General features: G+C 46.8%; 1 protein-coding gene across 5 annotated transcripts in view; it reads left to right on the top strand.

Moving 5' to 3' along the window:
- The window catches only part of plekhg2 (pleckstrin homology domain containing, family G (with RhoGef domain) member 2), a 55,883-nt gene that overhangs the window by 22,407 nt on the left and 19,144 nt on the right, over positions 1 to 14,332 (top strand). For all 5 annotated transcript variants that reach the window (XM_046314110.1, XM_046314107.1, XM_046314106.1 and 2 more), the window contains 2 exons: positions 2,305 to 2,708; positions 10,047 to 10,147. In XM_046314110.1, the coding sequence (XP_046170066.1) occupies positions 2,355 to 2,708; positions 10,047 to 10,147 (455 nt within the window). In that variant the 5' untranslated portion in view covers positions 2,305 to 2,354. The remainder of the gene's footprint in view (positions 1 to 2,304; positions 2,709 to 10,046; positions 10,148 to 14,332) is intronic.

Raw genomic sequence — 14,332 nt, 5'->3', positions numbered from 1 at the left:
TATTTGATTACGGTGACATTACTGTGTAAAAGTGGATTAGTTGAATCAACAAAATCCTACTCAGCCTTGATTAAAGGGTTCCAAAAGGGTCCTCCGGCTGTTCCCATAGGAGAACCCTTTTTGGTTCCAGGTAGAACTCTCCCAAAAGGGTTCTGTCTGGAAGCAAAAAGGTTCTACCTGGAGTCAAAAAGGTTCTCAAAAGGCTTCTCCTATAGGGACAGCTGAAGAACTCTTTTAGGTTCCAGATAGCATCTTTATTTCTAAGAGTGTTAGTTTTTCTGAATGGGAGTGTTGGAAAACGACAGCGGCCGCCCAGGATCCAGGGAGACGATAAAGACAATGGGTCAGGTATCCGCTTTGACGAGAGCAATATAGCACTGCGTAATGCAGTGATTTGACTTATGACCATGGAAACTCTATCCATATACACATATTGCAAGTTTATAGTCTGTGTTAGCCTCAAATAAGGTAATTCCCAATTGGGTAGCCGTGAGGTTGAAAATTAAACTTTGGACACTCTCCATGGAAAACCACTAAGATTCATTGTGTAAAATGTCAGCAATTAGAAAGTAAAGTAAGATTTTGGAGCAATTATACTGATTATATCATTTTTCTATATAATTATTGGTAACGATGCATCTGCCCTTTTGCAGTCAAATGTCTTAACATAAATATCCAATGTGTTTATAGAATAAGGGCTGTTTGACCTCCTTTTAACCGATTGTAAAAACAAACCCATTTTTTTTAAAGTTAATGAATCCTTGATTATAATAAAATTGACTTTAATAGGATAGTTTATCATAATTTATCTTTTTTTTTCCTGAAGTGATACGATTTGTTTTCATGCACGCGTGCACAAGGAGTCTCCCCCGGCATCTTACTAAATGGAGATTACCCCCAGTCAAGCATTCACATCTATGTTAAGCTGGAGGGCATATTCTGCTGTCTTTCTCTATTTTCTCTACTGAAGCCAAATCATTTTCCATCCATATAAGACTGGAGTCATTCTACTGCTTTTCTTGGAATCAGCCCAACGTAGATAAACACTGCCCCTCAAGCAGCTCATGAGTTTACTTAAATCAAATTCAGACAATTCATTCTGCCGAAATGCTTTAGAATCGTATGTGAATGTCCTCGAGCAAGGAAACCACGGTGAATCCCTGCAACAGCTAATGGTTAAATGAAGCGTCTGATAGATGGAGATATACACACCTCGGTCACAGACAAACAAGGGATTCCTGATTACATGGTGAGATTCGGGTAACACGTTAAGAAGAAAACAGTGGCCCTGGATTCTGTATGTTGATGGCATACAGTAGCTAAATAAGGAGTTGTTGTTTTCGTTGTTGTCATGTAAAGGTTCGTGAGCGAGAGCGGGCATGTACCAGTCCTTTAAACTGAACCATTATGCCGCAGGAAGTGATGGATTGTTCCTCTCGGTTGGCCCTCCCTTTCTAAAGTGGGCAACCATTGTAGCACCACCAGTTCTACATTTTACGCTCGACACAATGAAACTATTTCTTCGTAGCCTGGGCTTATTTCATGCTCATTTACCATGACAACCAGTCTATTTTCTCTCAAATTGTTTGATTGCAGACAGAACCTTTCCCTGTCTAGTGTTCTGTTTCCTGTGTTCAATTGGCCTTGCCTGACAACGCTGAGATGGTCCTAATAAAGGGGGTCACTGGGGCCTCACCGAATTTAGTCCACCGACCGGCAGATCAAGCTGGGGGGAGGAAATTGGTCTCTCTGTTTCCTGTTAGCTCTGAATTGGCTTTGTGTGTTTTTGCACAAAAGTGCAGGAGGTTGCCAGAACAAGAAGATTGACAGCGAGATTGTAGCAACCAAACTGTGAAAAAAAGAGAAGGTTTTCTCGTAATTATACCTTTTTTTTGACACCCCTTGTTTCCTGCATGGCAGCTTTGTGGTCGTGTTCAGAGGAACACAAAGTAAGCTGTTCAGTCAGCCTGCTCTGACTTTCATGGCAGAAACCAACCTACATATTAGTGTTGTAGCTGTACTGTAAGTATTTTGTCTAATTCTTCCCCAAAAGAAGAAGGCAAAGTGTTCTAGCACCTGTGTCAACCAATTTCCCAACTGCTGCTGGCAGCCCAACCTGGTCATTTAAACGGATTTCTTTTAATAGACTTCAGCGAAGTGTGAAAGTGATCCAAGAAAAGCCTGTCAGGTTAAAACAGTCATGCGTGGTTGGTTGGTTGGAGTAGTTTGTGTTGATTTATGTTGACATGACATTGACCGCCTCCTCCTTTTCTCTCCATCTTCTCCCTTCTCCCCTGAACCCAGCTGCCAAGCGCCCCTCCTCCGTGTCCTCCCTGAGCAGCATTGTGGGTAGGATGACCTCGTCGGAGCGCGCCTCCCGCGGGAGCTGCACCTCGGTCAACACGGTGTGCTCGGACAGCGACCGCACGGCCAGCCTCAGCTCCTCTGCCTCCTCCGTCTCCCTGCAGGACGGACACTCTTCCTCTTCCTCCTCGCTGCCCTACGGGGCCGTGCCTGCCTACCCTTCCTCGCCGCAGCGCAACGGCTCCGACATCAGCCTGGACCTCACTCCTCTCTCCCAACTCCCAGCGGGGGTAAACCCTGCCACCGCCGCGTCCCTGCCCAAGCTGTCTCGCTTGGAGAGGGTGGCACTGGAGATAGTGGAGACGGAGCAGGCATACGTGAGGGACCTGAAGAGCATCGTAGAGGTAAGAAAGAAACGCTCCCCTCCAAACCACTCTCCTTTCCTCTCCTCCTGTCCTCAGTACAGTCAGTGTGTCTCCTCTCTATGCTCTGGCCTGCTGCTGCTACTGGTCTGAGGTCAGCATTACCTCTTCATTCCTGGTACTTGGTACCATATTGACATGGAAAGAATAGGGTTTAACATGATCATCATATGGTTTACATATTAGCATGTATACAGTTTACAGTATACATATTGAGTTGATTATTTCTGAATTGGAAATAGCACAATGCCTAATGTCTATAATGAAACTGGAACTCATGGATACTGTAGTTGTGTCAGCAGTTTTTCAACCCCTTTCCGACGAGGAACTCCTCGACTCTCCCACCAGCTTCCTATTAGTAAAATGTGAACAATTCTTTCATCCCCTCTTCGTTCGGTGGCCATCTTGGAGCCCTGTCTGGCCTCCCCTTGTGCCTCTGTAGCTCCATCCATCAGTGGCCCAGGTGGAACACGTGGAGGGCAAGAGGAGGGCATGGCACAGGATGAAAGCAGCAGTAAATCCAAGTCATTACTTCAAAAGAGTGTTTCACACTCTTATCCGATAGGGTCAGCTGGCCTGCGACAATGAGGAGTCTGTGACTGATCTCTCTCTCTCTCACACACACACACACACACACACACACACACACACACACACACACACACACACACACACACACACACACACACACACACACACACACACACACACACACACACACACACACACACACACACACACACACACACACACACACACACACATACAGAGGGAGAATTAGTTTGATAAAGAACAGAGTGGGGTTTTTGAGTCAGGGGCCCTCTGAGTGGACAGCCGTCAACACTTTTATCATATTGCCCTTGGAAGCGGATGGATTTAGCTGTGGCCTCTAGTAACTCCCCATCCCGGGTCCCGGAGCGTAATCATCGACTGTCAGTAATTAGCATAATGCAACGGAAAATATTCCTATTCATGAAAATCACAAGTGACATATATTGAGACACAGCTTAGCCTTTTGTTAATCACCCTGTCATCTCAGATTTTCAAAATATGCTTTACAGCCAAAGCTAGACAAGCATTTGTGTAAGTTTATCAATAGCCTAGCATAGCATTTTGTCCAGCTAGCAGCAGGTAACTTGGTCACGGAAATCAGAAAAGCAATCAAATTAAATCGTTTACCTTTGATGAGCTTTGGATGTTTTCACTCACGAGACTCCCAGTTAGATAGCCAATGTTCCTTTTTTCCCAAAATATTATTTTTGTAGGCGAAATAGCTCAGTTTCTTCCTGCACGTTTGGCTGAAAAATCCCCCGGAAATTGCAGTCACGAAAACGCCGAAAAATATTCCAAATTAGCTCCATAATATCGACAGAAACATGGCAAACATTGTTTATAATCAATCCTCAAGGTGTTTTTCAAATATCTATTCAATAATATATTTACCGGGACAATTGGTTTTTCAGTAGGACCGATTGGAATAATGTCTACCTCTGTATTTTACGCAAGAATCACTCTGGGAGCCATCAGGTGGCCAGTTGCGCAATGTAGCCGCTTACGGGTATTCTTCAACATAAATGCGTAAAACTACTTCACAATGCTGTAGACACCTTGGGGAATACGGAGAAAAAGTAATCTGGTTGATAGCCCATTCACTGCTCAATAGGGACGCATTGGAAAGCAAGAGCTTTCAAAAGATGAGTCACTTCCGGATTGGATTTTTCTCAGGCTTTCGCCTGCAATATCAGTTCTGTTATATTCACAGACAATATTTTTACAGTTTTGGAAACTTTAGAGTGTTTTCTATCCTAAGCCGTCAATTATATGCATATTCTAGCATCTTGTCCTGACAAAATATCCCGTTTACTACGGGAACGTTATTTTTCCAAAAATGAAAATACTGCCCCCTAGTCACAAAAGGGTATTAAGACAGGTCAGGAATCAGGAGTCTCTCTACGGGACTGAGGAGGAAAACGGAAGAAAGACAGTCTTAACGGAAGTGACATCACTTTAATGGCTAATTTTATGGGAGGCCAGCACTCCCTTGAAAAAGTAATTAGGAACTCTTTTCCTCGTTTAAGGTTAGTTTGACGTTTACATGTAGGGTAGCAGTTAGGGTAAAAGCCCATTTATTCTTGATCCAAAAATGTGGTCGGAGGTTTCATATGGAGGGTGGGAAGCAATTGTGGAGCTCACGAATGCATGCAGAGGCCAAATCAAGCTCTGTAATGCATCTTCGTGCGCCTCTCAAATTTTGTAACAATGCGGAGAGCTCTGTATAGCTCCGCATTGACGTGACTGATTGACAGTAGGTGAGGGCGTGAGGTCCTGTCTAAACACAAACTCACTTCCCTGACAACTTCCTTCACAACAGCTCTGCTCCGCTAAGCACAGGAAGTATGCAAGCCCTGTCTAATACACACAAATCTAAAGGGGTGAATGAGAATATGTACATATAAGTATATGGATGAGCGATAGCCGAGTAGCATAGGCAAGGTGCAATAGATGGTATAATATACAGTATAATATACAGTATGTACATGTGATATGAGTAATGTAAGATATGTAAACATGATTAAAGTGGCATTATTTAAAGTGGCGTTGTTTAAAGTGACTAGTGGTCCATTTATTAAAGTGGCCAGTGATTGGGTCTCAATGTAGGCAGCATCATCTCTGAGTTAGTGAATGCTGTTTAGCAGTCTGATTGTCACGATCGTCGTATGAAGCGGACCAAAATGCAGCGTGGTATGTGTTCATGATGATTTTTTAATAAAAGAAAGCACTGAACACTGAATACAAACTATACAAAACAATAAACTAAATAACGACCGTGAAGCTATAATGAGAACTGTGCTGACACAAGCAACTAACATAGACGATCACCCACAAACAAACAGTGAAACCCAGGCTACCTAAGTATGATTCTCAATCAGAGACAACTAATGACACCTGCCTCTGATTGAGAACCATACTAGGCCGAAACATAGAAATCCCAAAATCATAGAAACACAAACATGGACTGCCAACCCCAACTCACGCCCTGACCATAACAAATAACGACAAAACAAAGGAAATAAAAGGTCAGAACGTGACACTGATGGCCTTGAGATAGAAGCTGTTTTTCAGTCTCTCGGTCCCTGCTTTGATGCACCTGTACTGACCTCGCTTTCTGGATGTTAGCGGGCTGAACAGTCTGTGTCTTGGGTGGTTGTTGTCCTTGATGATCTTTTTGGCCTCCTGTGACATCGGGTGTTGTAGGTGTCCTGGAGGGCAGGTAGTTTGCCCCCGGTGATGCGTTGTGTAGACCACACCACTCTCTGGAGAGGGTTGCAGTTGAGGGCGGTGCAGTTGCCGTACCAGGCTGTGATACAGCCCGATAGGATGCTCTCGATTGTGCATCTGTAAAAGTTTGTCAGGGTTTTGGGTGACAAGCCAAATTTCTTCAGCATCCTGAGGTTGAAGAGGTGCTGTTGCGCCTTCTTCACCACGCTGTCTGTGTGTGTGGACCATTTCAGTTTGTTGGTGATATGTACACCGTGGAACATAAAACTTTCCACCTTCTCCACTGCTGTCCCTTCGATGTGGATAGGGGGTGCCCCCTCTGCTGTTTCCTGAAATCCATGATTATCTCCTTTGTTTTGTTGACATTGAGTGGGAGGTTGTTTTCCTGACACCACACTCAGAGTGCCCTCACCTCATCCCTGTAGGCTGTCTCGTCGTTGTCGGTAATCAAGCCCACTACTGTGTTGTCTGCAAACTTTATGATTGAGTTGGAGGCGTGCATGGCCACGCAGTCGAGGGTGGACAGGGAGTACAGGAGGGGGCTGAGCACGCACCCTTGTGGGGCCCCAGTGTTGAGTGTCAGCCAAGTGGAGATGTTGTTTCTTACCTTCACCACCTGGGGGTGGCCCGTCAGGAAGTCCAGTACCCAATTTCACAGGGTGGGGTCGAGACACAGGGCCTCCAGCTTGATGATGAGCTTGTGAACCTGTTGGGGTGGGATGCAAGCAGTTATCTTTGCCTTCTTGGGTACAGGAACAATGGTACCCATCTTGAAGCATGTGGGGACAACAGACTGGGATAGGGAGCAATTGAATAAGTCCGTAAAAACAGCTGGTCTGCGCACGCTCTGAGGACGCGGCTAGGTATGCCGTCTAGGCCAGCAGCCTTGCGAGGGTTAACATGTTTAATTGTTTTTCTCGCATCAGCCACGGAGAAGAAGAGGGGGGGGGGTGCGCAGTTATTGTTAGCGGGCCACGGTGGTGGCACTGTATTATCCTCATAGTGGGCAAAGAAGGTGTTGTGATTTCATTTAGACCCTGTCACATACCTCTCGTGTCTGAGCCGTTGAATTGCGTCTCCACCTTGTCCCTGTACCGGCATTGCATCGTTAAGGGGTTCTGCCTCTGCTTTGATGAGGAGAGAGGGGGAACCTTGCCAATGCTGCCCATTAGCAGGTGGAGATCAGCAGGTGATGCAATCAGCGTTCTGGGAGAAAGGTGCTGAGAGCGGAGGGGTAAATTCTGCTTCTGTGCGTGGTTGAGAGAGAGAGAGAGAGAGAGAGAGAGAGAGAGAGAGAGAGTTCTTCAGGACATATCATGGTGGGTGTGTGGGGTATGCGTTAGAGGTTCGAGAATGCCTGAAATGTAACCCCCTTTTTGAAGCTCAGCCTTTTAAGAGCCAGTAAAACGAGCAGGCATTTGACAGAGCTGGTCTGTGCAGGGATGCCTTACAGAACAAATGTTCTTACATTTGTTTATGCGGGACAGGGATTTGGGACAGAGCGCAGCTGTGGGCATCTGAGTTGATGGAATGGAGTTAGTTGTCGGTTGTCCCAGACTGCTGACTGTGTGACTGCTGACTGTGTGACTGCTGACACATGTGATGTCTATCGGCTCGAGCGTGCGTTAGGCACAGCCTTTACAGCTATGGAAATCTGGTTTTGATCCAAGGATGATGTCAAAGTTGCAGTGGTAATAAGAACCAAGTATGATGATTGGAGTCAGTGTGTGTGTGTGTGTGTGTGTGTGTGTGTGTGTGTGTGTGTGTGTGTGTGTGTGTGTGTGTGTGTGTGTGTGTGTGTGTGTGTGTGTGTGTGTGTGTGTGTGTGTGTGTGTGTGTGTGTGTGTGTGTGTGTGTGTTTATTAGCCTGCCTTCTCGTGTTTGTGCATGCGTGAGCTCCCATATGTATTTGCTCATATAGGTTTTGAATGTGCAGTATACAGTATGTTGGAAGACACAGGAGGAGAAAGGTGGAGAGAAAATTGGGAGAGCGAAGCCCCCTTTCGTTCTCGTTGTACTCCTGCCAAATAGGACAGGAAATTGGGGGGTGGGGGTTTAGGGGGAACGGAGTGTTTTTTTGCCTCTCCTTGGCTGTTAACCCCCCAGTTTGGGGCACATGCGGAGGGGATGGAGGGGCCCTCGCAGGCAGCACAGAGGGACAAACTCTGACCTAGTTTCTCAGACAAAGAGACCAAAACCTGCCGGCTGCTCCAGCCTCTCGATCTCTCTCTCTCTTGCTCTCATTCTAGCTGTCTCTCTTCCCTTTCACAGTGAAACATGTATCTCTTTCTCAGTCCTTTCTGTTCTTGTGCTCTCCTGCGTTTAACCCTCTTATGCCTCAATTTCCCCCTCAAGTCTCTTCCTCATTTTTCCGGTCTTCTCCTCGCTTCTTCTGTCAACTTCTCACTCATCCATCTGTCTCTTGCTCTCCTCCTCTCCTCTCGCTATGGGTCCTCCTTGCCCTCCGAAAGGAGTGTGTGTGTGCCTGCCTCCGTATGTGTGTCTGTCTGTGTGTGTGTGTGTGTGTGTGTGTGTGTGTGTGTGTGTGTGTGTGTGTGTGTGTGTGTGTGTGTGTGTGTGTGTGTGTGTGTGTGTGTGTGTGTGTGTGTGTGTGTGTGTGTGTGTGTGTGTGTGTGTGTGTGTGTGTGTGTGTGTAAGTGTGTGCCCGAGGGGGAATTCTTGTTCACCCGTGACTGTCTGTAAGTCGACAGTAATTACAGTGCCAGTGTTCCCTTGCCTTTAAAAGGTGATGAATGTGGCGGAGCCCCCCTTATTTTTTTGTCTCACTTTGCCCCACCTCGGCCTGTTTGCTTTTCCCAGAACCCCGGTGGCTCTGGAAACAAACACAACTGGAGACAAAGATTTTTTTTTTTTTTTTTTACCATCCAGGAATGTACCCTAGGAGCGCTCCACTCTGCTCGGGCTCTATCAGGGTTAGGGTACATTGAAGCCCCCCTTCCTGGTCATAATGCCCTGCCATCCCCACCTCCCACCCCCTTCCACCCCCCTGTACTCTCACGCATACTTTGTCCGTTTGCTTATTTAAACCTGTTTACTTTTGCAATTAAATTGGCTTCATCCTAATTTAGCTTTTGTTTTTGTTTTTCTGTTGTTGGCTCGTTCTCGCGGGCCAGAATGGTAACTGGGTCTCTGGGTGGACCGCAGCCGCCCTCACGGTTACTCAGATCTCTCTGTTAAACTCAGACCAACAGAATGAACTGCAACCCTGGCTAGGGATCCTCTGTGGTTTCTCCATCGGGTTGGCATCTGGAGAGAGAGTGGTCTGTAGGATGTGGCTTTATCAGATGGGCTTGTTGGCCACTTAAAAAAATATGCTGATTACGGGACTATTGGACCCTGGAGGCCTCTGATAAAGTGCTGACAGCTAGCCTATGTAAGGTCTTTTAGCCGAACTAATGAACACTACATTGACGATGGTAGACATGGAGAGGACTGTGCTCTGGGCCGGTGGATTCGCCAGACACATTTTGAAGCCCCCGTCTTTCTTAAGGCCCAGGTCGGAATGATCTCTTCCAGGTTTCGCGGAGCAACGTGCCCTGTGGGTGGTGGTACTTGGGGATGTTAGTCTGTGTTTTTTTAGGGGGCGGGGGGGGGGGGGGGGGGGCATATCATACTCATGAGACTGGAGCATGGCTTTATGTCCCAGGTCAGAGAGAGGAGCACGAAAGGAAAATGAAAAATATTGTAACAACGAGGCCTTTACCACTGCATTAATTGCCAGGTTTGCTTTCTTGGGCTTCTCGGTGCGTTTACAGTAAGGATTGATGTAGGGCTCAAGTATCCGTTTTTTCTCACGAAGAAAGCCTTCATGATTATTCAATTACAAATGACCGTTAGACAGCTATCAGAGAATCATTTGGAAGACCTAAAGCTACCACGCTGGGGAGGGACGAAGGGAGGGACGAAGAAGGAACTTTTGTCCATTTGAGCAACTATGCTTAGGCATTTTGTGTTATGGAAGTCAGAAACAAACGAACTTGAAGTATGAATCTCTCTCTCCCTCTCTTCTCTCTCTCTCAGGACTACCTGGGTTGCATCATTGACTGTGGGGACCTGCCGCTCAAGCCGGAGGAAGTCAGCACTCTGTTCTGCAACATTGAGGACATCTATGAGTTCAACAGGTGGGTTAGTGTGTGTTCTCTCTGTCTGCTTACACGTTAGACCTACTTCATCCTCACTGATCGCCACAGCTGTTAGACTGTATCAGCCCTGAACTGGGGTCGATGACATGTGTCCTCGTGCTTTTGTGTAGATCGTAGCTTCTGTCCATGAAAATGTTGCAGGTACGCGACGTCTTTCGTCCCAGTGCAATGTCTAATTGGTGATCAATACTACCACTTACCGTCAACAAAAATTGCAACTTCTTCCATTTTACTCGGCTCAACTTCACTCAGCACTGATTCATGTCAAATTCTACAACTATGGTGGTGAGAACTCTCCTGCAGCTACCCTTATACCCTACCCTCCTTTCTCCTCCCTTTCTCCGCTTGTCTCCGTCCTCTCACTCTTCTGCTCCATGCTCTCTCTCTCTCTCTCTCTCTCTCTCTCTCTCTCTCTCTCTCTCTCTCTCTCTCTCTCTCTCTCTCTCTCTCTCTCTCTCTCTCTCTCTCTCTCTCTCTCTCTCTCTCTCTCTCTCTCTCTCTCTCTCTCTCTCTCTCTCTCTCTCTCTCTCTCTCTCTCTCTCTCTCTCTCTCTCTCTCTCTCTCTCTCTCTCTCTCTCTCTCTCTCTCTCGGCCGAGGCAGCTTGTGTACAGGCTGCAGCCTGGGTGGCAGTGATGTCCGTTTAATGTGCTGCAGACACAATGGCTGGCCCAGACCCCAGGCCTCCACCAGACAGACAATGTGCAGACACAGAGAGAGATAGAGAGAAAGAGAAACAGAGATAGAGAGAGGGGTGGGAGAGAGAGCGAGAGAGATGCAGGCAACAACAAAAAAAAGACAGCGAGAGAGACTTGGAATAAGTGATACTATCCAGCGAGCCCAGTTATGGTCACAACAGTTCTCAAGGTTAAGGTATACGTCTTAAGTCATGGCTCACCGCATTTCACATTCCACAACCAGAGAGGAGGCTTGAGATTGCTTATATGTGTGAGATGATGTTCCGTATACAGTGGCACGGCAGCGTATCTGAGATGCTCTCCAGCTAGATGTTTTCAGATTGCTGTTTACACTGAAAGTAGAGATCCATTTATGTTTCCTGGAACCCAAGCGATTGGACTTTGTTTAACTGTAGCCTGATTTTCATAATTTCCCCATTTCAGGAGTGATGCATTGGTACGGTATTTCTGTTTATTTGCCTGGAATAGCGAATGTGTCAATGAAAAGCGTCAATCATTCCCATGTCATGAGTTCAGTTCATTCAGTGATGGGAACGTTGTGTAGGGAGAAATGGCAGGGATGAGTTTGGCCCCGGCAGAGTTTGGCCCCGGCAGCTTCTTCCCTGGGAAGAGTACCGCTCATATTTTTCCTATTTCCTCAACGCTCCTCGCCCTGCCCCCCTGCTGACACTTGTTGTTTTCACACTTCAGTCTCAATGCCCGTGCCAAGTCGGCTCTTTTCATTACATACCTCCCTCTACATGAGTAAGTGCTCCTAACCTGCCTCCTCCTTCTCCGAATCCAATATGGCTTCCTGCCCCCGGTTATCATGGGAAATGGTCTCACTGTTGCAGAAAGAAACAGAGAGAGAGAGAGAGAGAGAGAGAGAGAGAGAGAGAGAGAGAGAGAGAGAGAGAGAGAGAGAGAGAGAGAGTGAGGGATTTCTCCCATCTGCCCCAGGCTCTGTGCAGAGTAACTCATTGCAGTACAGTAGAGTATGTGCATCAGTGCCAGGGGTTTACCCCCATTGCTCGCTGCCGTGGGGCAAGTCCATAAATTACATTTGTTTGTAATGAGCAGAATGAGAGCAGTCAGTTCCCTAACAGGCTCCCAGGGAGAAAAACATTTTTTTTGCTAACTCTCTTTTTCTATTTTTCATCACTCAAAGTAGCGCACCGTTCATCTGAGAGAGAAACAAGGATAGACTTCACCTTTATCCTCTTCTTGCCCCAATAAGTAGAGAAAAAAACTCGACCCTTTTCTCCCTCGTCCTTTCTCTTGTTCTGCCTTTCCTAAATCTCATCTCCTCATCGCTGTGGTATGCAGCCCCTGTATCCTCACTGGTGTTGTTACGTCTACTTTCTTGGCCTGTTCTCCAGGCAGCATACGGATGTCGTTCGCCGTGGCCCGCCGCGGTGGACAAAGCCCGGGGTTAGAGCTCTGGACCCTGCTGTGAGCCGACCGCACCGCGGCGAGAGACAGGGCACAGCCTGGTGAACAGCACAGCCAGGACAGACAGATGTGCTCTGTACTATTCTAGTAGTTAGTGCGGTTAATCCTGTCCATCTTTATTAGATTCGCGGCTGAGTAGAAACTGTGGCTGAACGGGCCACTAGGACAGTCAGAAAAGCGTTGGAATTGTCTAGTCTGCCACGGAAAAAGGATCCGGCATCACATATAGATTTATCTCTATGGATACGTGATAAATACGTGGAATCGTGACCCGTAACTTTTTCTAACCCAACCCATCATGAGAGACCAAGAGGCAGACACAGAGACAGAGAGATTAGTCAGGCCTGAGCTTATCAAGATGGCTTAACCGTCTCTTGCTAAGCACCTCTGTCCATCCTCTCTTTCGTCTCTCTGTTCCAAATCCCTCATATGGAAAGTTTGCCGGAGACGTTGAAATCCTCTGTAGTCTAATACAGCGCATGTGAGAAACACAGAAACAAAGAAACAGAGAGACAGAGAGCGATGGAGACGTTACTACAGCACATGAAGATGTTCAATTGCATTGTCTGAGTTCCATGATTTATCTCTTGTGTCTGTCTAAGGCCTGGTGCGAAGCCAGGCCACGAACTCGCACGCAAAGTCAATTTCAACTAGAAACATAGACCTTTCAAAAGGAACTTTTTTTTTGTTTTTGGCGTGCAGCTGCTGTACTGTATAATGATAATGAGAAGTAGAGGATCTGTAAGAAAAAGCCTAATAAGAAGCAAATGTTCTGTATAGTATCATGGGTTTCAATGCTGGCCATGGACAGCGCACATTGATAGTGCATGACGTTACAGTATAAACAGATCAATTACCTCCAGTGACTGTGGATAATGGTTTTATTACCCGTTTGGTGTACCACCACTATTTCCGATACTGCCGGTATTTAAGTTAGAGTTGAAGTCTATTGGAATGTGGACGCGTGGCACCATAGAAATATAGAAGTAGAACAGTTTCCCTGTTCTAGTAATTATATTTCTATGTGTGTCTAATTCCTTCCATTTCTCATGGAGTAGACACGTTGCTTGTGGGAACGTACATTAAGGGGCTGGGCTCCGGGGCCCATCGCTCATATCCCGGGGGCGGCCCGTGTGCAGTGACGTTTAGTCAAGCCTGGTTAGATTCCTCCACTACGTGTGATTTAGACCTCACTGTGACCCCTGCATGCTTGCCTGGGGTCACGGCTCCCATGAAGTCCCACACAAAAGACATAACCCCTCAGCCTCTCGCACCTGACCAGACTGAGACAGTCTGAGTGCTCAGGCCACCCACCCCTTCACAGTCATCCTTGTGACCCGGAGAAGTCTGCCTGGCTGGGATCCCCCTAAACAGCCCTGGATCCATGCTGTCTGCTTTTATCTGCCGTGTCTCGTGTGGGAGTGGGGTGGTGTTGCTGAGGATGTGGTGTCACATGAAAGAAGTTCTCACTTTTGAGAGAGGCGGTGAAGTCACCGTGTGACGATACTCAGGGATGGGATTGGGAACACAAGGCCAGCAAGGTTCAAGTGCATATAAACATTCTCTGATGAAGGGATCTAGATAGGTCTCTGTTGCTTTTGTTGCTGGCACTTACTGTGTAGTTACTAAAGAGGAAAACAGACCTGCAAGTGCTTAAAATCTAATGCAGAGATCGCACTCCACGAGAGAGGGATGATTATTAAAGGAGAAGAAGGAGGGAAGTGAGGAGTACCGGAGGGAAAGAGAAGGGGGAACAGGCCGTATGGAAGGTATTACCTTATAAACACAATGAAAAGAGGGGTTCAGAAGTACAGACGTGGAAAGAACGGAACAGAGAGAAGTGAGGGAGCGTGTGAGTTCATTGACAGTGCGCCTCTCAGGTCCCCTGTTTGACTGTAAGTCCTCGTGAAATATATACGACTGTAAAGGGATCATCTGAAGGAAACTCCTCTTTCCCCTCACAGTTCACCCTCGATCTTAGAGGATCAAATGCGCGTACTTCAAATACCAGATTGTCGTGTGTCATATTTCACAGGG

The sequence above is a fragment of the Oncorhynchus gorbuscha genome, linkage group LG19 (assembly GCF_021184085.1).
Source record: "Oncorhynchus gorbuscha isolate QuinsamMale2020 ecotype Even-year linkage group LG19, OgorEven_v1.0, whole genome shotgun sequence".
In the NCBI taxonomy this organism is placed as follows: Eukaryota; Metazoa; Chordata; class Actinopteri; order Salmoniformes; family Salmonidae; genus Oncorhynchus; species Oncorhynchus gorbuscha.
Note: the sequence above shows the minus strand (reverse complement) of the source record. Positions and strands in the feature narration are given on the sequence as shown.